Source organism: Canis lupus, chromosome 33, assembly GCF_003254725.2.
Source record: "Canis lupus dingo isolate Sandy chromosome 33, ASM325472v2, whole genome shotgun sequence".
Taxonomy (NCBI): Eukaryota; Metazoa; Chordata; class Mammalia; order Carnivora; family Canidae; genus Canis; species Canis lupus.
The window spans coordinates 18,192,282-18,214,701 of NC_064275.1; the positions used below are offsets into that span (position 1 = coordinate 18,192,282).

The 22,420-nt window shown below is 36.8% G+C and overlaps 1 protein-coding gene across 5 annotated transcripts in view; it reads right to left on the reverse strand.

Annotated features, from left to right (window-relative positions):
- Positions 1 to 1,434: 1,434 nt before the first annotated feature.
- Positions 1,435 to 22,420, reverse strand: part of NAA50 (N-alpha-acetyltransferase 50, NatE catalytic subunit) — a 40,157-nt gene continuing 19,171 nt past the window's right edge. For 2 of the 5 annotated variants that reach the window (XR_007407877.1, XR_007407878.1), the window contains 5 exons: positions 18,579 to 18,715; positions 18,066 to 18,185; positions 17,533 to 17,599; positions 2,890 to 16,529; positions 1,435 to 1,613 (listed from right to left, as the gene is read on the reverse strand). Coding sequence is in view for 2 of the 5 variants with exons in the window: in XM_025477346.3 (XP_025333131.1) it covers positions 16,352 to 16,529; positions 17,533 to 17,599; positions 18,066 to 18,185; positions 18,579 to 18,715 (502 nt within the window). In the remaining 3 variants the exon portion in view is untranslated. Of the gene's footprint in view, positions 1,614 to 2,889; positions 16,530 to 17,532; positions 17,600 to 18,065; positions 18,186 to 18,578; positions 18,716 to 22,420 lie in introns of those variants that run through there. The other 3 variants (XR_004811643.2, XM_025477346.3, XM_025477354.3) reach the window with 3 other exon arrangements.

Consider the following 22,420-nt stretch of genomic DNA (forward strand, 5'->3'; position numbering starts at 1 on the left):
CCATGAAATTATATAGTATTGATTTGTCCAGCTTTGGGAAGTAATTTCCATTGTGATCAGAATAGAAGGTATTCATGTTAAGAAACTATTCTGGCTAATAAATATCACGTCTAGGGGGTGTGTGATTTTTCTAAACAACTGCAATTTATCAAGCCTAAGGTAACATAACACAGTTTTGACGGTTCAAGAATAACAGAACTTAAGGGTTTCTTTGGATCACTGTTAAAAACAACACACGTTAACGCCTTTCTAGCACAATTTAGAAGTGACAAATAAGAGGAATTTCTGTTTGAAAAGATCTGAAATGTCAGCTTTTTTATTTTATCCTCATTCATAACTGAAGCTGAAGTCCTAATCATAGATCTTTCTATTGGCTTTGTGCTTTCAGCATTGGTTTGCTGCACTAGGTATGAGAGGATGATGACATCAAATAATTGCACAAGCCCAATTTTCGGGCTCGCTGCTATGTGTTTGACGAACATATACTAGTGATAAAACACGGTGGTCAAGCGAAACTGGTCTCCTTGCCTCCAGGCCAAGTCCACTTTTCACACAGTCCAGGTGATTCTGGTTTTCACCCACATGCTTAAGGCCCTTCCATGGCTCTGAAAGGCTGTTTGCATGACCTGCAAGCCCCTTGCTTTTGCATCCGCAATTTCAATTCCTAACAGCTCCTTTTCTCTATTGCTGGGGATGTAGGACTAGGGAAGGGGGCGCTGACAGCCAGCCGGAGGGCGTGGTCTGGGGTTGCGGCTCGGGCTGCAAAGAGCTGCTCTCGGCCCTGCTCCACCCACCTGCTTCGTGTCCCCAAAAGCAGGGGCTGTGCAGCGTGTGTCCTTCCCCGGCACCCGAGGCGGGGCCTGCTGGGGCGCGACCCCGAGCGGTGCGCGCGTCCTCTGGGCGCCCCGCGCCCCCTGGTGCCAGGCCCGTGGGGTCTCGCCTGGCGCCCGGGCCGCGGATCTGCAGCCTGGGCAAGAGAGGCTCCAAGCTGGCGTCTTCTTTACAGAAGGTTTCTGAAGTCCATGGCAGAGATGCAAGCCAGTGATCATCTCCTGACATCTACTTCCGTATTTCCCGTGGAAACTGCCCGATTGTTTTTCCAGGGTGGTTGCAAAATTTCGCATTTTCAACAGCTACGTATGCAGATTCCAGAGGGTCCACATCATCGCCGACCCTGGATATTGTCAGTCTTTTTAATTCTAGCCGTTCTAGCGGGTATGACATGGTTTCCTCTCGTTTTAATTTGCATTTCTCTAATAACTAGTGATGTCAAGAATATTTTTGCCGGTTTATTGGCCAGTTGCATCTTTGGTACTGTTCACATCGTCAGCCCACTTTTAAATCAGGAGGCCTGGGGCACCTGGGTGGCTCAGTGGTTGAGCTGCCTTTGGCTCAGGTTGTGACCTTGGGGTCCTGGGATCCAGCTCCCCACAGGGAGCCTGTTTCTCCCTCTGCCTACGTTTCTGCCTCTTTCTGTGTCTGTGATGAATAACTAAAATCTTTTTATGAAAAAAATCAGGATGCTTGTCTTTGTTAAGTTGTGAAAGTTGTATGTTCTTGATGAAAGTCCTTTCTCAGGTATGTGTTGTGCAAATATCTTCACCCATCTGTGACTTTCAAATCAAAAACAAAATAGCTTTACTGAGGTATGACTGACGAAAAACAAATTGAACATATTTAAAATGTACAAGATGGGGCCCCTCACTGGCTTAGTCCACAAAGCATGTGACTATCTGGGGTCCTGAGTTCAAGTCCCATGTTGAATGTGTAGACTCACATTAAAAATGAATACATAAATAAAATGTACAAACTGGTTAAGTTTCATATAGTTATACACCTTTGAAGCCATCTCAACAATCAAAAATAATATATCCATCCTGTCCTCAAATTTCCTCATGCTCCTTATTAATTCCTTCCTCTTGCTCTCATCCTGTTCTCCAGGCAACCATTAAACTGCGTCTTGCTATAATTCATTTTCATTTTCTAGAATTTTATGTAAATGGAATCATTCAATGTAAACTCTTTATTTCATTAAGCATACCTTTTTAAAAAAAAAAGCATACCTTTTTTTGAGATTCATCTACCTCGTTGTGTGTATCAATAATTTTTTAGGTTTTGTTGCTAAGTTGTATTCAAATGTATGGATACATTATATATATATTCAGATTGGAGAACAGTTGGGCTGTTTGCAATTTTTAACTATTACAAATAAAGATGCTAGGGGTGAGTGGGTGGCTCAGTCAGTTAAGCATCTGCCTTCAGCTCAGGTCATGATCCCGGGGTCCTTGGATGGAACCCTGCATCAGGCTCCCTGCACCAGGCTCCCTGCTGGGCAGGGAATCTGCTCCCCTCCCCCTTATCTCTCAAAAATAAATGAATAAAATCTTAAAAAACAAAACAAAAAGCAAATAAAGATGCTAGAACATTTGTGCACAAATCTTTTTAGGGACATTTCCTTGCATTTTCCTTGGTTAATACTTGGGTAAATAGCCAGTGGGATGGCTCAGTCATAGGTAAGTGTATCTTTTTTTAAAAACTGCCAAACCTAGTTATAAAAAAAAAAAAAAATGAGATCTTGCTATTTGCAACAACATGGTGGACCTAGAGGGTATTATGCTAAGTAAAATAAATCAGAGAAAGACAAATATGATTTCACTCATATGTGGAACCTGAAAAACAAATCAAATGAGCAAACAACAACAAAAACCAGAAACAGTCTCAAAAATACAGAGAACAAACTGGTGGTTGCCAAAGAGGAGGTAGTGGGCGAATGGGAGAAATAGAGGGAGATTTAAAGGTACAAATTTCCAGCGAATGGTCATCTCTTGAAATCTAAGTCAAAAGGATGAAAGAAGTCAAAAGGATGAAAAGTACAGCATAAGGGGGTACCTGGATGGCTCAGTGGTTGGGTGTCTGCCTTTGGCTTAGGTTGTGATCCTGGGGTCCTGGGATTGGGTCCCACATCTGGCTTCCTGCAGGGAGCCTGCTTCTTCCTCTGCGTATGTCTCTGCCTCTCTTTCTGTGTCTCTCATGAATAAGTTTTAAAAATCTTTAAAAAAAAAGTACAGCATAGAAAATATAGAAATAATATAGCAATAACTTTATGGTGGTGACAGATGGTATTACATTTATTGTGGTGAGCATTTCTTAATGTATATAAATGTCAATTCGCTATGTTGTTCACCTGAAATTATTGTAATATTGTATATCACCTATACTTCAATTTAAAATAATAAATAAAGACTGCCAAACTGTTTTCCAAAGTTGTATCATTTTATGTTCCCACCAGGAGAGAATGAAATTTGAATTGTACCATATCCTTGACAACACTTAATATGGTGATTCTTTTCAAATTTTAGTCATTCTAATAGGTTTGTAGTGGTATTTCATTGTGAATATAATTTGCATTTCCCTAATTATTAATATATTAAGAATATTTTCATGTACTTATTAGCCATTTGTGTATCCTTTGTGAATTGCTTTCAAATCTTTGGTTATTTTTATTGTTTTTTTGTTATTGTTATTTATTGAGTTTCAAGAGTTCTTTATATATTCTAGATACATATTCTTTATGGATTGTCTTTTCTTTCTCCTAACACAATTTTTCAAATAGTAATTCTTAATTTTAAGTCCGAAATATCAATTACTTCTTTTATAGGTCATACTTATGGTGTCATATCTAAGTTATCTTTAATACAAGGTCACACAGATTTTTTCTATTTTTTTAAAGATTATTTATTTATTCATGAGAGACACAGAGAGAGAGAGAGAGAGGCAGAGACACAGGCAGAGGGAGAAGCAGGCTCCATGCAGGGAGCCCGACGTGGGACTTGATCCGGGGTCTCCAGGATTAGGCCCTGGGCCGAAGGCGGCGCTAAACCTCTGCGCCACCAGGGCTGCCCTTTTCTCCTATTTTTTTCTGCAAATTTTATGGCTTTATGTTTTATATTTAGATCCATTGTGCATTTTAAATTAATTGCATATTGTGAAAGTATGGATCAAAGTTTATGTTTTTGAATTGGGAAATTCAATTTTTCCAGCACCAATTATAAAGACCATTGTTCCGCTCTTGAGTTGCCTTTCTACCTTGGACAAAAGTCTATTGATCATGTACGTATGCTTGTATTCCTGAACTCTTCTGTTCCAGTGATCTATTTGTCAATCTTAATACCCATATCACATTATTTTAATCCCTGAAGCTTTATAAATCTTGAAGTCAAATAGTGTAAGTCCTCCAATTTTCTTGTTCCTTTAAAAATTACTTTAACTGTTCTAGGTCCTTTGCATTTCCATATAGACTCAAGTTTGTCAAGTTAAAAAAAATCCTGCTAAAATTTTGATGGAGGTGATGTATAATTCAATTTGGGAAGTTACAACTTAATATTGAGTCTTTGGATTCATTAACGTTATCTCTCTCCATTTATTTGGATCTTTTACATTTTTCTCAGAAGTGTTTTATAGCTTTCTATATCCAGCTTTTGCATATATTTTATTAAATTTATCCCTAAATATCTCATATTTTATGCTACTGCAAATGTTCTTTCAATTTTTAAATGTTATCTTTTAAATTTCAATTTCTTTTATTTTTTTTTAATTTTAATTTAATTTTATTTATGATAGGCACACAGTGAGAGAGAGAGAGAGGCAGAGACACAGGCAGAGGGAGAAGCAGGCTCCATGCACCGGGAGGCCGACGTGGGATTCGATCCCGAGGCTCCAGGATCGCGCCCTGGGCTAAAGGCAGGCGCTAAACCCCTGCGCCACCCAGGGATCCCTAAATTTCAATTTCTAATTGTTATAGCTGAAAATACAATTGATGTTTGTATCCTGTTGCCTTGTTACACTCCCTTATTAGTTCTAGTAGCTTTTTTTTTTTTTTGCTTTTAAATTTTATTTTATTTTTTAATAGTAAATTTATTTTTTATTGGTGTTCAATTTGCCAACATACAGAGTTCTAGTAGCTTTTTTAAAAAAGTTATAGCATTTCTACTTCATTAAGTCATCTGCAAATAAAGACCATTTTCTTTCTTTCTATCTAATTTGCATGCTCATTATTTCTTTTTCTTGTTTTACTGGACTGGTTAGGGCTACCACTGCCTTATGGTAGAAAAGTTAGAACAGTCATCCTGCTTTCTTCCCAAAGGCATAAAATCCAGTTTTTCACTTGGTTAAGTATGATGGTAGCTGTAGACTTTTTATAGTTTTTTATCATGGATGAGTGTTGAATTTTTTCAAATACTTTTTTCTATATCTTATTGAGATAATCACATTTTTTTCTTTAAACTTGTCAATATGGGATGCCTGGGTGGCTCAGCGGTTTAGCGCTGCCTTCAGCCCAGGGCGTGATCCTGGAATCCTGGGATGGAGTCCCATGTTGGGCTCCCTGCATGGAGCCTACTTCTCCCTCTGCCTGTGTCTCTGCCTCTCTCTCTTTCTGGGTCTCTCATGAAGAAACACATAAAATCTTTAAAAAAAAATTGTCAATATGATGAATTATACCAATTGAATTTCAATTGTTAAATTAACCTTTTAATCCTGGGAATAATTCTATTTGATCAGGATAAAACTTTTTAATAAATTTCTGGATTTGATTTGCTAATTTTTTTTTAAAGGATTTTCCTGTCTTCCTGAGGAATATTAGTCTGTAGTTTTCTTGTTATGGTATACTGATAACCAATAACTGGTATAATGCTGTTCTCATAAAATGAGTTAGGCAATATTCTTTCCTCTACCATTTTCTTGAAAAGTGTGTTGTTTTTTTCCCTAAATATTTGATAGAATTCACAAGACATCTGGGCCTGAAATTTTCTTTGTGGGAAGGATTTTAACTACAATTTTTTATAGCTACTAATTAAAAAAATATTTGATATGTATATTGGTTATAACTCACATACCATGCAATTTATCCACAGCGGCTGAGTAACATTCCATTGCATAGACACGGAACATTTTATTTATTCATTCATGTTAATGCCCATTTGGATTGCTTCTACTCTTTGGCTACTATATAATACTGCTATAAACATCCATGTGCAAGTTTTTTGTGTGGACATGTTTTCATTTCTTTTATGTATATATGTAGGAATGGAATTGCCAAGTCATATGGTAATTGTTTGACTTTTTGTATAACTGCTAGACTTTATTTCTTGAGTGACCTCAGCGATTTGCGTCTTTCAAAAAATGTGTCCAGGGCAGCCCCGGTGGCGGAGCGGTTTGGTGCCGCCAGCAGCCTGGGGTGTGATCCTGGAGACCCGGGATCGAGTCCCGCATCGGGCTTCCTGCGTGGGGCCTGCTTCTCCCTCTGCCTGTGTCTCTGCCTCTCTCTCGCTCTCTCTGAATGAATAAATAAATAAATCTTAAAAAAAAAAATGTGTCCATGTCATCTAAACTGTTGAATTTATTGAATAAAGTTGTTTGCAATATGCCTTTATTACCATTATCTTCTCAGTAAGTTCTTTAGTGATGTGCCCTGTCTTTAAATTACTGACGTCGGTAATTTCTGTCTTCTGTGTGTCTCGGGGAGCAGTTTTGGTCAATATGGCTAGAAGAAAGGTTTATAAATTTTATTTTTTCAAATAAGTTGCTTTTGATTTTTTAAAGATTTTAAAATCTTTATTAAAAAAATTAAAACTAAAAAAATTTTACAGTAAACTTTATGTGCAATGTGGGGTTCAAACTTACGACCCAGAGATCAAGGGTCACATACTCTACCAACTGAGCCACCCAGGTGCCCCTTATTTTTTTTTATATTGTTCTTGCTTTCAATTTTACAGGTTTCTACTTTTTTATTATGTCCTTCCTTCAGCTCATGTTAGGTTTAACTGGCTCTTCTTTTTCTAGTTTCTTAAGATGGAATCTTATATTCTTGAGTTTCCTCAAGAGTTTTAATACATTAATAAATTATTTAATAATACATTTAATACTATAAACAATCCCTTAGGCAATTCTTTAGTTTCATCTCATAGTTTTTATATATTGTTTTCACTTTCCTTCTGTTCGAAATCTAATTTCTCTTGCAATTTCTTAAGACTTATTTAGAGGCATGTTGTTTAATTTCCAAGTATTTGGGAGATTTTCCAGATAGGTTCACTCTTGACAATTTAGCTATTGATTTAGTCTGGTGTGGTTAAAGAGGATGGTTTGCATGGTGTTAATTCTCTTAAAGGGACTGTGACTTATTTTATGGCCCAAGATACGGTCCATTTTGGAGAACCATCTTTGTGCACTTGAAAAGAATGTCTACTCTGATGTTGATGGGTGAAATATTTCATACATGTTAATTCATTGGTTAAAAATGTTATTCAATTCTTCTAAATTTTACTTATTTTCTACCTGTCTTATAATTTACCAGCAGTTTGGAATCTCTATATAATTGTGGATTTGTCTATTTCACCTGTCAGTTTTTGCTTCATGTATTTTGAAGCTGTTACTAGGTTTTTTTTTTTTTAAAGGTTTTATTTATTTATTCATAGAGATGCAGAGAAAGAGAGGCAGAGACACAGAGGGAGAAGCAGGCTCCATGCAGAGAGCCCGATGTGAGACTCGATCCAGGGTCTCCAAATCACGCCCTGGGCTGCAGGCAGCGCTAAACCGCTGCGCCACCGGGCTGCCCTGTTACTAGGTTTTATACACATTAAAGATTATATTCTCCTGACCAATTGATTATTTTATCATATATATCCCTGGAAATCAATTTTGTTCCAGAATCTACCTTGGTATTAATTTAGCCAACCCAGCTTTCATTAGTGTTTGCATGGAATATCTTTTCCACTCTTTTGTCTTTAAAAGTGAACCTGCTGGGGGGGTCTGGGTGGCTCAATGGATTAGGCGTCCAATTCGGATTTCAGGTCAGGTCATGATCCTGAGACTGAGTCCAGGCATAGGATGGAGCAGCTTAAGAATCTCTCTCTCCCTCACCCTCTGCTCCTTCCTCCCTACGGCTCCCCCATCCCCCTACCCCTGCCACCATTGCACATAGACGCATACACCCTCTTAAAAAAAAAAAAGGTCTTAAAGAATATCTAAAGATATTTATTTGAGAGTGAGAGTGTGTGTGTGTGTGGGGGGGGGGGGGTTGGCAAAGGGATAGAGAGAACCTCAAGCAGACTCCACTCAGTGCTGAGCATGTAGCCTAAGGTGGGGCTCAAGCTCAGGAACCTGAGAATCACTACCTGAGCTGAAACCAAAAGTCAGACACAACCGACGCCACCGGAAACCCCTCACTTATGTTTAAAGTGGATTTCTTATAGGGAGCATTTTGTTGTTTTTTAATATGCAGTATGAAGAATCTTTGCCTTTTAATCAGCATTTAGGTTATCTACATTCAATGCCATGATTGTGATTGGATTTAAAGTTTCATCTTGGTTTGTTATTTGTCCCATCTATTCTTTGTTGTGTGCAATTTTATATCTTGCCTTCTTTCACTTTTGATCATATTATTTTCAAAAGCTAGGTAATACTGACATACTGTATTTTAATCTTATTACTCAGCATTCTGGCTGCTTCCCATTATTCATTGTGAACATTATTATACAAGTGGCTTTCCTTAATTTGGTCATACCATTAAGATGTATTTCTCCAAATCTGAAGTAGTGAGTGAGGGATCCCTGGGTGGCGCAGCGGTTTGGCGCCTGCCTTTGGCCCGGGGCGCGATCCTGGAGACCCGGGATCGAATCCCACGTCAGGCTCCCGGTGCATGGGGCCTGCTTCTCCCTCTGCCTGTGTCTCTGCCTCTCTCTCTCTGTGACTATCATAAATAAATTAAAAAAAAAATAAAAAAAAAATGAAGTAGTGAGTGGTTAGGGGTTGGGCTTTGGAGTCATAAAACTTGTACACTAATCCCAGCTCATCCCCTTAACTAGTTGTGACCTTGAGAGTTACTCTAAGCTTGTTTCTGAAGCTATTAAATGAAGCTAAAGTTCCTATCACCAGAGACTGCTGTGTGAATTAAGTAAGGTAACTTGGTATGGAGCACTGATCAGTGCCTGATACATGGTAAACTTTAAATACATGTTAAAGCAATGAATGAATCCAGTGCAAGGAAGTAGGGTTAGGCCTGGCAGGACACAAATGTTTTCAAATTCTCAACATCAGGCAAAAATAAAGCCGTGGTTTTTAATAAACTGCCTATTTATTAGAATTCCCTTTCCCATTGTTAATTATATTTCCTTTTTGATAGTCTGCTTGGTAAATTACTAAGATCTCAATGTTTTTCTTAAATATGAGCTCCTTAGAGTTGATTTAATATATTTTCCAGTCTTTTACTACAGACATGTGTAATTGTTAAATCTGACCGTATTTTTAAAAACTTTGTGATTTCTGTAATTTCCCCGAGGGATACACCTGCCAGAATATTGTTGGACTTCACTGTTCTGCAGACATTTTTAGACGCACTTTATACTTTTTACACCCATGAATGTGGTATATACCATTACTTTCTCTTCCATCAATTCCCTCATTAAGTTCCAAAGGAACTTCATGTCTTGTATAACTTGTTTTTACTAATTTACTCCTTTTCCTTTGTGATAGTTTTCCATTTTCTAGCTGGTGAGTGCTGACAGATGCTCCTGATATTTGTCTAGCTTTAATTTTTGAGAGAGAGCAGTGGGGAGGGGCTTGAGCAGACTGCCCACTGGGTGTGGAGTCCAACGTGGGGCAAGACATCACAATCCTGAGATCATGACCCAAGCTGCAATCAAGAGTCAGGGGCTTAACCAACTGTACCACCCAGGAGCTTCTTGTGTCTAGCTTTTATTAAATTTACTTGGTTCTGTATCAAAATACTGCTAAGATATCTTGGCTTTTGCAACTCCAAAGCTTTATGGCATTTACAGTGATTATCTTTTTACTTAGATGTAAAAAATATTAACGTCATTTTGTATTGAGAACCAAAGTTAAATTGTCTTAAATGTTTTCCCCCAAATTCTGTAAAATATATTATACCTCCCACTCCGACATACTACCCCATGGCATCTCAAATGTTTGTTCACTATACCAGACTATTAAAGATTATGAGGGTAGGGTGTCATGCCCGTTATTTTCACTGCTCTATTGTTAGAGCCTGACCCATTGTGGGTACACTCCTTGACCAAATGTCATGTAAGGCAGTGTAATTTAGCCCTATGTTTTAGGAAGCACTTTATTTTTTAAACTTTAAAGGGTGACAATAATCTAGGAACCGTGCCCTAAATTTGCCCCAGGTTACATATTAGATGAATTTTGATTTAGAGGGAAGATCCTAGACAATTCTTTGTAGGCAGATAGGGTTTGGCGATAAAAGGGGAAGCCAGTAAGTACTGCATAGTTGTGGTAGTTACAACTGCAGGAGTTAACAGTATTTTAACCACAACCACGTAAATAAGGTTATGCAAAATCTTGCACAAAATGTAAACAAAGGTCACATAGATCTGCTTATATGTCAAATAAATGAATAAAGTCCCCAGTAGGTGGTCATTCGTAACATCAATCATCAGCGGAAGAAATGTTAAAAATCAGAAACCAGGGGCACCTGGGTGGCTCGACTGGTTAAGCATCTGCCTTTGGCTCAGGTCATGATCCTGGAGCCCCAGGATCAAGCCCCAGGGTATTGGGGTATCAGGCTCCCGCTAGTAGGGAGTCTGCTCACCTTGCTCATGCTGTCACAAATAAAATCTTTTAAAAAAATAGATCAGAAACCAAAATGATGGAGACCTATGGATGCAGAAGTTTATGCTTTGGATTCTGATGCAAAAGGTCAAATTGTGTGGAAGGTCATTCTTAATTTGCCTGACATCTCTGGCTAAGATGCCAGTTTTTTTTTGTTGTTGTTGTTTTGTTTTTGTTTTTTAAACATGCCAGTTTTGAGCTAGTCCAGTTTCTAAATTGTAGCTTCCTCAAGGAAGTTTAGACTGGGATAGCCTGAGTCCAGGGGGACAAGTGGAACCTCTACAAAGTAAATTTGATGGCTTATTGCATATTCCTTTCCCACTCCCTCTCATAACTCTAGTCCCAGTCCTTCTATGGGAATTAGATATTGTTTTTACTCAAACCAGTGTTATGAGAAAGCAAGTTAATGTAGGGAATATTTGTCTCCACCAAGTTCCTTCCAAAGTTGAAGTCAACATCCTTGGAGGCTCTGCTCATTATTTTAGTAGAGGTAAGCCTTTACTTAAGACATGAATTCTAAATAATTAGACTTTTACTTCCTTTTAAAGAGGCCCTCTAATCTGCCTAGCTTACTCACATATTCCTAGAAGCTTAGAATAGGTGCTTAATATTAATTTTCAGGAACAATTTATAACTTTTATATCAGCAAAAGGCAGGTAACTTTCTCACACAGGAACATGGTAAAAACAAAGAGTTGTGAAACTGCTTTGAGGGTGCTGTAATACAGCCCTCACCCTACCAGATTTTATTGTTATATATACAAATTTCACCTGTGTGTGGAATCTAACAGTTTCAATATACTTTAGTGTAGGAGATTGCGAATGACAAATAGGAGCCAAAAGATTGTTCAAATCTTTATATAGAGAACTCTGTGGCAAATCAGGAATATCAGAGTTCACAAACTGCAAAATATTCCCTCCTGATAGCTTCTGAAATGGTGGATTTAAGCTTTCACCATAAATTAATATACAACAGGCCATTAATTCTTCAAGATTTAAAATTCTATGCTGAAGGTGCCAGTCTGGCTTACTTGGTAGGGCATGCAACTCTTGATCTCAGGGGGTTTTAAGTTTGAGCCCCACGTTGAGTGTAAAGATAATAATTTTTTTAAAGTAAATTCTATGTTGTTAAGTAGTGACTGCTTCGTAATAACTTTATGCTCTCAACTATTTCTGAGTAGACTTTGATTCTAGATAAAACATTTTCTTACCTAAGAAATCAAGTGTTTTAGAAAACTGGAAAAGTTGAGAATTTGTCCCAGTAACTGATTATTTGACTTCACTCCCCTCAACGTTCTATCAAGGTAACTGGACTTAAAAATCTGACTCAAGTCCTTTTTCCCCCATGTCTGTTACTTGGTTGTAAAATCTGACTCAAGTCCTTTTTCTCCCGTGTCTGTTACTTGGTTGTATCATAAACTAGGACTAAATTCCTACAGTATAGGCTTATAATAGGGGAAATCCAATTCAGGACCCTCGGCCATGATTTATTCTCTCAATATTCTTATTAGAGGCTCACCACTCCTTACTACTGCTGTACTCCACTCAGGAATGTTCAAAACATCCAGCTAGAAAAGCACAACCTGGGAGATAGACTACTGTATGCCTCCACCTAGCCAAACTCAACCAATAGAACAGAACTTTTTAAGCTCACTTTCTGTTCTTTTACACTCTGAATGGTAAATTGTTTTCTAACCCTCATTTAGGAAACTAAACCCTTCAGAGAGTAACAGAAGCTTTCCAACTACTTTGCCTTGCATGACAATAAAACCCAACATTTTCTCCAAGTATGATGTTGTAGGAGGTCCACATTGATCTCCACCTCCTGCAAATCATATCCTTGTGTATTGCCTTTCCATACTGTAGCAGGATGGTAAAGTGGTTGGTCTGGGTTGCCAACAGAATATGGCAGAAATAAATGGTGTTGCTTCTGGACATAGGTCATACAAGAATATGGTTGCTACTCTCTTGTATCACTTGCTTTCAGGGAAGCTAGACACCACTTGTAACCCAGGTAGCCTTGTACAGACACCCAAATAGTAAAAAACGGAGTCCCTCCATTGGAGGGAGTCATTTTAAGTATTGCTTCTCCAGCCTTAGTCAAGCCTTCAATGATGTGGCACTGGCTGAGTTTCACTGCAACCTGATGATACCTCAAGCCAGAACCATTCAGCTAAGATGCTCCTGGATTCCAGATTCAGAAACTGCGGGTGACCATACACATGTGTGGTTAAGCTGCTAAATTTTGGGATGTGCTACATACTGATAACTGAGACACACTGGGCAAAGATCACCTGTTGTTCCCTGAATAAGCAAAATTCTAATTACAACACTTCCAAGATACTGAATTAACTTTGTTAATAAAATTTTAAATTCTTGTTTCTTTGATAATCAGAAAAAACTTAAGCCATTCCCAACTTACTCAACTACTAAACTCCTTCACTGCTAACAAAAAGAAAAAAACTCTGAAAATACATTACCTGTACTCAATGCACACTAACTGGATCACAGCTTACAGTGTCAGTTGTTTTTAACAATTACATTTAAAACTTCCCAGCAGTTAAGACTCCTCTTTAGATCTTACTTTTTCTCACTGGGACAGAACTGTAGATACTTAGCAGTATTCCTAGCAAGTTCCAAAAAGTCTGAATGAGGAGGCCTTGATTGCATTTGGCCTATTTCAATGTTTTACATTAGATCTTAAAGAAATGTTAAAGTAAATAAAACAGTATGACCAAAGTAAACAATTACTACATATAACTGCAATTACTACATATAACTGTTGATCTCAGGATTCAACACAGTGCAGGGTATTCTTTGACATTTACCAGACATCATAGATTACTACTAGAACATCACATAAGTTTATTTCAGATGTAACAGCAATGTTAAAATCAACAAGTTTAATTTTTAACTGCACCAAGTAAACTTAGCCATTTAAGTATTTTTAAAGTTATTCCCTCCAAAAAACTGAGGGAGCTTTTCTTTTCCACCCCACAAACCACGGTTTCCCAATAGTTCTATTTTTGGAGGACTTTCAATTGATGAGTAAACTGCTTTGGGATATTTTAGAACTTCTTTCCCCAAATAGAAACTAATTTGGACAAATTATATATTGCATAGATTTCTCTGCAGATTCTTTTCTTTAGGACCTAAATGCAATTACCATAAGGACTTTTTTTACCTATTTACCCCATAGTAAAAACCATCTGTCCTAAAAAATATGATCGATATATCCTCTGATCTTCCAGTTAATAGAATTGTTTTACCTCAACAATTTTTATGTTCCAAAATAACCAACTCAACAAGGGACATTACTTGAGTCTCTACTGACTCACAGGCATATGAACTAGTGCCCAGCTTCTACTGCTTCTTACATCCTCCTCTTCCTTAAATGGATGGAATTACTTAATACAAGTTTGATGTAGGACAATTAATCCTTTCCAAACAAGTTTGATGTAGGACAACTAACTTTTTCAAACATACACAATTTAGACATAAAGTCATTGTCTAATGTGGAAAAAGAAACTGTAACAATATGGAGCCTACATACTCAATTCAAAATTTAACTTTTTTCCCCTCCTTAAATAATGTACTTAATTGTCATGAGGCAGCTATTCAGTTTTCAATAACCACATTTAGGGATACATTCATAGGACTGATTAGATAGTCCAGGTGAAATGGTTATAGAAATAGAGGCAGTGTCATCTCAGAAAACTCATTTATATATCAAAATCTATTTTGATATCTGGAAGTTTACAAAAAGGCTGAATTCTTCAAACTAAGTATGCCTTCTGTGTAACTCAAGCACTCTTCTCTTGGCAAGAGCAAGCTGAAGCTTATCCATGAAGGTAAAGGTGCTTAATACTAAACTTTCTCTTCTAAGCTTATATTTGGACTGCTTAAGAAACTGATACCCAAGAAACCAGCATGGTCCTTCTACATTTTTACTACCTTAAGATTCAAATTCTATAAACTCATTCAACTATCTTCCTTTTCCTGTATTACTCTTGGCACTCAAGACTGCTGAAATCTACTGTACTTTGTACTTTCACATTCTCAAAATAGAACTTAGGATTATAAAATGTGCATAAACATTGTGTGAAATAATTTTGTCATTTAACATATTTGGAGAGATGAGACTTCTATTACCACAATTTACATGAGGATAAATATTATGAATCAAATTTCCTTTTAAAGTCAAATGACAAGAAAATCCAAGCCCTCTGCATTGTTTTAAAGTCTAATGAGAACATTTCATGGGCCATTGGTATTGGCAATCTAGAAAATTTTAAATATTGGATATGGGACTATAGAAGAAAACATGAAAATTTCAGATGTCTCCTATCTTACAAAAAGTTACCAACCCGTCCAAGCCACTCCCTATGTGCCAGAAAATGATCTGGCATAAACCAGTCCTGTCAGTAGAGGAGGTCACAGTGACATTTACATTATTAACACTTCTGAACTTCTACTTTTCCAACAATAGAAGCAAAATGTTGAACAATTTCCCCTCCCCCAAATCCTTAAACTCAGTATCATAGGCACAGAAAATAAGCAAATCTGGGATGTTCTCCAACAGATAAGCAATAGCACAGCTATGTTATTCTCAAAAATACTGTCTAGATATATTTTCCTATATAATCAAATGCTCAGTGGCCACACTTTTAACAGTCTGCATTAGCTGACATTAAATGCATTTATTGTGCCACGAGTTCTTCTAAGCTTCCTTTTAGGTGTTTTCTAGTATGTCCAAGAGACAATACCTGCTTCAGGTTTATTTAGGGGTACTGACCTATAAGGACATCAACTCCCATTTTTAAGGTTAGACTAACTATTGTGAGTTTACTGATGAAAAAGGACAGGGGGGAAAAAGTAAATCACAACAAACCTCTTTAGGTCAGTTAAAGGCCATATCTCTAGCTGGGATATTAAAAAAAATTAATCTCACCAGCCACACTCTAAAAGTTAATGCCACTAAGAACAATCAACAGCAGGAAAAATAAACCTGCTACCAACCAGCCCATTCATTAGCAAAAAGCAGTTTAACTCAAATACTGAGACCAAAGTAAAACACTATCTACCCAAACTGTCCCACCCACCCTCAGCAAGGAATAAAGAAATAATTGCTTAAAAAAAAACAAGATAAGCTTAGTATTTCTTACAAGGATAACAATGGTCCAACTCCTGAGATAACACTCAGAAGGACAAAAGGTGGAGTGAAGGCAATGTCTAGGGATTAGTATCCCACAGTCTTGAAAAACCCAAAGTACCACAAACACACTAAACTTGTCTTTGAATTAGAGAACAAGATATTGCTGCTATTTCTTTTTGTCTTTTGATATATACAACATTTTTGTAGACTCTGCCCTTCAATGTGAAAGCAGGACATAAAAAAAAAATTGACACTGACACCCAATTTTTTGGGACCATATATATCTTAACTGTGAAACCAAACATATCTATACCTCCTCTTTTCTACAATCAAACCACCTCACAAAAATAAGAAAACTAAAAACAATCCAAACATGATTAATTTTGAAAGTCCTTGGAAGTATTAAACCTTTTTCAGAGGAAAGAAAAAGAAAGAAGGGAGGACAAACAAGAATAAGGAAGGAGGGGGAAAAGAAAGAGGGGGGAAAAAAAATCAATGGGCCTCTCTTTTATTTGGCGACAAGCAAGTGCAAGAAAGTTCATTTCTAATTTGTTCAGTTGTCTGTCTTTTGCACATCTGCATTCTGGCCAGAAGGGACTTTGAGGTTTTTCTGCAACACATGAGCATCTGCGGGCTCTATCCTCTTATAGTAGTTCTTCTTTGTCTCAATAATCTCAAAGCCAAACTTCCTGTAGAAGTCAATTGCCGACTCATTGCTGATCTGGACATGCCTGAGATATAGAAGGGTATCAGAAAAAAAATAAATAAGATTTTGTCAGCTTTTGTGTATTCTCCACAAATAGCTTCCAATTGGTTAGAGCTGGAATACTGCACACATTTGTTAGATTCTTCTCATAATTACTGGTAATCAACAAAGGTCAGTATTCATCTCAGAAAAACCTTTGATGACAAATGTATACTATTAACCTGCTACATTTGCATGACAGCTGGTTGAGGTTAGGAGACTCAGAAATAGTGTTTACTTTTACAATCAGCAAAGGACAAAGTACCTTAGGCTAGCATAATATTTTTCATTTCAAGGGGAAAAAAAGATTCCTGTAATTAAAAATGGGTAAATAACCATAGGGATAATTCAAAAGCCATATTTACACATGTAGGAAAAAATACAGAAAAATAATATAACTAGAGTTTCAAATGCCTGAATATATCCTCACGGATTTATTTTAAAAAATGCCAGATTTTGATAATAAATAATTTGAGCTTTCTCAATTGCTCCTTAAAACAGCATTATATAATCTCTCCCACCGACAAAGTTAAAATGAGAACAATCTTAATACCCTTGTGATATAGCCTTGGTTCTTAATTTGAGTTCTCTTAAGATAGAAATATCAGCTAGGTACTCTCTGATTTTAACTACTGAATTCTACTACTAATGAACATAGCACTAAGAACCTTAAACAAAACCCAGAGAGCAAACAGCATGAGAAAAGTAGTATTAATGATACTAATTCGCCAATTCTGAACACTTGAGTTTTAATCTTGGTTTCATCTCTGTGATTTTGGAGCTCCCATTCCAACATAATAAAGCAAAATGAGAATGTTTTAAGTCAGATTCCATATCTATTATTGAAACAAAACAAAACATAACCATTAAACTTCCATGGTTTTTCCAAAAGACAATGAAATAACTAACCAGATTTTAAAGTTTCTAGTAAAGATTTTTATTGCCAATCTATTAAAATCTTTAAGGACATTAAATATTATTTTACTTACAGATAGATGTTGTCAAAAGTGCCATCTTTTTCACAGATGTTTAAGACATGATTTAACATTTTAGTTCCTATTAACAAGACAAGACAAACAAATAAGTAATCTCATAAAAATCAATCTTTACATTATATATCTAATTGCCATCTTAACATTTATTGGGTCCTAAGAGAATCTGAGGTAAACACTAGACAACCTGATTTTTAAAAATTTTTTCTCTCAACGTTATCTACAGATGTTTTAAACTCCTAGCAGAAAAACAACTTTTATATACAGATATATATTTTACCTGTATATAAAAGTTTTTTATGTATTTTATATATTTTTACAGGTAAAAGGAAAACAAAAAAAGCAAAAGGGACATTGATAACAAATCTATATAGCGCTTCTAGCCGAAATATATTAAAGTTATTTCCTACCTTATATAATTCAGCAACTCTTTCTCAATATTCCCAATACAAACAGTCTGACTCACTGGGTCAGAAACAGTAACTATGTATTTATGCTTCTTTAAACAAATAAAAAAAAAATAAATTTACCTATTCCTAGCCTTCGGTATGGTGCCAGACATCCTAGTGTCATGATGTAAAGTCTCTTCTGATTCTGTGAATGATCCACCCTACAGCATACTGCACCTACTGCAATATCATTGAAATAGGCTGCCATGGAAAACATAAAAATATAAAGTTCAAAGACAGAATAACACATTTTATTCAATCTCCCCCCTTCTATAAGAACTAAATAACTGTTATTGCCATTAAATTTTATCAGCTACTTTGAATATCGACAGCTTCAAAAATTTCCTACTTCTTTTTAGGGATTTAAGCCTCTTCTAGTAAAAGACACACTAATAAATAAGAGAAGATATTTAGCATTTTCTTTTAAAACTCAAATATCGTCTTGGTTTCTCTGAGATTTTGCTAAGAATCTGAATCACCCCCCATTTCCTACTTGTAAAATAAGGGGATTAAATCATTTAATTCTGCTCTAATGTTAAAAACTAGGGTCAAGAACACCAACAAACAAATGAAGGGAGAAAAACTGTATAATACCAAGTTTTGCTAGCTCGCCAACCTCCAGCACATCCTTGTAGAACTTGTCATTGTAGCTGACTGGAAAGATGACCTGGTTTAATCTCTTCAACTGTTTAATATTGTGTGGTGTCACATCTCCCAGCTCGATCCGGCTACTGGAACAAACCAAAATGTACTCAATAAAATATAATTAGCTTCATCTGTTAAGATGAACACATTTAGAAGAGTACTAAAGCTTTTTTTTTCTTCATGACTGATAAATCCAGCCTTTCATAATGACTTTATAATCCTCTGCAGATTACCATTTATAAGATTCTGCTGGCCATTCCATCCAGATTCAATTCACAGCTTTCATATAATTTTATACATTTAGAGATAAATACAGTAAACAATTACTAAAAAGGCCAGACTAATATTCTATATAAATCCCAGAATTTTCCTTGTAGTTTACAGTTCAGAAAAATTTAGACATCTATTACTGATCAAAAGGACTGATGATACCAAATATTGGCAAGGGGGTGGCAAATGAAAATGGTGAAAATGTAAATAGAGTATCTCTGGAAGACAATCTAGTACTATGTATCAAAAAGCCTGAAAGGGGGCAGCCCGGTGGCTCAGCGGTTTAGCGCCGCCTTCAGCCCAGGTCGTGATCCTGGAGACCGGGGATCGAGTCCCATGTCGGGCTCCCTGCATAGAGCCTGCTTCTCCCTCTGCCTGTGTCTCTGCCTCTGTGTGTCTCTCATGAATAAATAAAATCTTAAAAAAAAAAAAAGCCTGAAAGTTACATCTTCTTTATGGAAGTAATCCTACTTTAGAAATTTATTAAGAAAATAATCCAAACGGACAAAAATTATGTATATTGTATTAATTAAACTAGGAACCACTCATATCAGTCACTTGGGGTGGTATTCAAAATCCAGATTCCGGGCAGCCCGGGGGTGGGGGTGGGGGTGGGGGTGGGGGTGGGGGTGTTGGTCCTGGAGACCAGGGATCAAGTCCCGCATGCATCGGGCTCCCAGCATGGAGCCTGCTTCTCCCTCTGCCTGTCTGCCTCTCTCTCTCTCTCTCTCTCTCTGTGTCTCTCATGAATAAATAAAATCTTAAAAAACAAAAAACACCCCCCCCCCCCCAATCCAGATTCCTGGTCTCATGCCACTTTCAGGAGCAGAATCTCTGGAAACAGGAACACCTGAGTGGCTCAGTGGTTGAGCATCAGTCTTCTGCTCAGAGCGTGATCCTGGGTCCAGGGACTGAGTCCCATGTTGAGTTCCCTTCAAGGAGCCTGCATCTCCCTCTGTCTCTGCCTCTCTCTCTGAGTCTCTCACAAATTAATAAAAATAACATCTTGAAAAAAAGAAAAAAAGAAAGAAATCTCTGGAAATTAAACAAAGGAACCCAGACAGGGCAGGGTGCTGTTTGAAAACTACTTACCAAGAATGCAACATAAACCATATGTAATCAAAACAATTTGTTCCATGGGACAAGGAATTAAGGCTTAAAAGATTCAGACTCATAGTAACAAAGCTGTGTTGCCTATAATGCCATCAACAAAAGGATTTTTTAATAGCTCAAGTCAATATCACTACCATAAACTAAAGATTGATCAAATGTGAAAGACAAATCTGAACAAATATACAACTTTTTCCCCTATTAACACTAGCAATATCATTAGTCGAGTTGCTTGCATACATTACTGTCTTTCTTAAAAATCACAACAGTAGGTTATAAAATCCTTCAGAGAAAACATCAAACTAAAAAATGAGTTGAAAAATAAAACGGGGCGCCTGGGTGACTCAGTCAGTTAAGTGGCGTCCTTCGGCTCAGGTCATAATCTTGGAAGTCCAGGGACTGAGCCCCTCGTCTGGCTCCCTGTTGAAGGAGGAGTATGCTTCTCCCTTGGTTTCTTACCCTGCTTGCGCTCTCTCAAATAAATATATAAAATCTTAAAAAAAAAAAAAAAAAAAAAAGAGAGAGAGAAACAAAATAATCTGTCGTCATCCAAGTAGCTAGAAAAGGTGAGTCTTACTCACTGGGTGCTAGTTCCAGATCATAATGGCATTAGTAAATAGCAGGGAAATGCAAACAACGCACCTTAATCAATCATTTGCATCATATGCAGAAGGTTTTGAAAAAACTGCTGGAGAATGACTAAACGAAAATGTTAATCATCACACTTTTATAATGGTAAAAAAGAAAAACCTACATAGTCCCCATCAGGGAACTCGTTAAATAAAGCATGCATGACACATTTCGGGGGCGGGGGAGGGGGGAACACACACACTCCAAATATATACAATATATAAACATATAAAATAGCTTTTATTAATTTAAAAAATCCTTTAAAGCACATACAAAAAAATCTGTGATCAAAATTGGGGGTGGCGCCTGCCTGGCTCAGTTCAATAGAGCATTGGACTCTTGATAACAGGGTTGTAAATTCAAGCCCCTTCTTGGGTGCAGAGGTTACTTAAAATATTTTTAAAAATAAAATAAAAAAAAGAATGGTAGGTAATTCTCTGAAACGTCACAATTCAGATGATCAGAAAATAGAATATAAACGATTATACTCATTTGGAACTTTAGCCTTCCTGACTCCATTATTTCATTTTTATGCTGTTTTTTTATTACTTACTGTGACCAACTACCCTTTCATTATCTTGTATATTTTCTTAAAATCTGAGTACACAGTTTCTTAGTAGCCACACAAGTTCTTAAGATGCAAAAATCATAGTAAAAAATATAAAGATTTCTTTGTTATATTTTCTTTCGATTTGTAGATACATTAAATACAGGTAAACACGGTCTCTCAAGTATTATTTCACAATTAAAATGAATTCCTTTTGTGAGATTCGGGTCCTCTTTAACTAGATTATATCTCACAGAACAACTCTCCTCTTCATTAAAGCACACTCTGGCTTTCCCTTAAGGCTGAAGTAAATAACATTTTACCCAAAACCTTTCTGGTTAAATAGCTACTTAGGTTCACTTATCCACCATCTACCACTCACAGACTTTTATCGGCAGATATTGTTATGCTGTAAAATACAGAACCCTTAAAATACAGGGAACACAGGGTGCCTGGGTGGCAGAGTTGGTTAATAAGCCTCTGACTCTTGGTTTCTGCTCACATCAACAATTTCAGGGTCATGAAATCAAGCCCCACAACAGGCTCCTTGCTGAGCACTGAGTTGGCTTAGCACTTTCTCTCTACCTCTCTCTTGGCCCCTCTCACCCCTCTGAAACAAATCTTAAAAAAAAAAAGAAAAGAAAAAAGAAAAGAAAAGAAAAGAAAAGAAAAGAAAAGAAAAGAAAAGAAAAGAAAAGAAAAGAAAAAAGAAAAGAAAAGAAAAGAAAGCAGTACAGGGATCACATCTCACCTACACTGCCTATTCCTTTTTTAGAAAAAGGATTCCTACCATTTAGTTAATTAACACATCTATGGCCTTGCATTTTTTTGGGGGGGCGGTGGGTAAGAACATTTATGTTCTACTCTCTTAGCAATTTTCAATTATATACATTAGATCCTCAGACCTTATTAATCTTACAGCTGAAGTCTGCACTTTTCCTATTCCCCTCACCCTGGCAACCACTTATATACTGTTTCCATGAGCTTGACTTTTTTTAAAAATGTCACATATAAGTATGCCATGCAGTGTTTGTCTTTATCTGTCTGGCTTATTTTACTTGGCATACTACTACTTTTTAACTGGGTATAGCACCCCAAATTGGGTACAGTAATTTATTTGAAATAAAATATAGTATTTATTATATTTAGAGCACAGTACTTAAAAATTATCCATTGCAATTAAAAAAGAGATTCTATATTTTAAAAGTCACTGAAAAACTACATTATAAAGTCA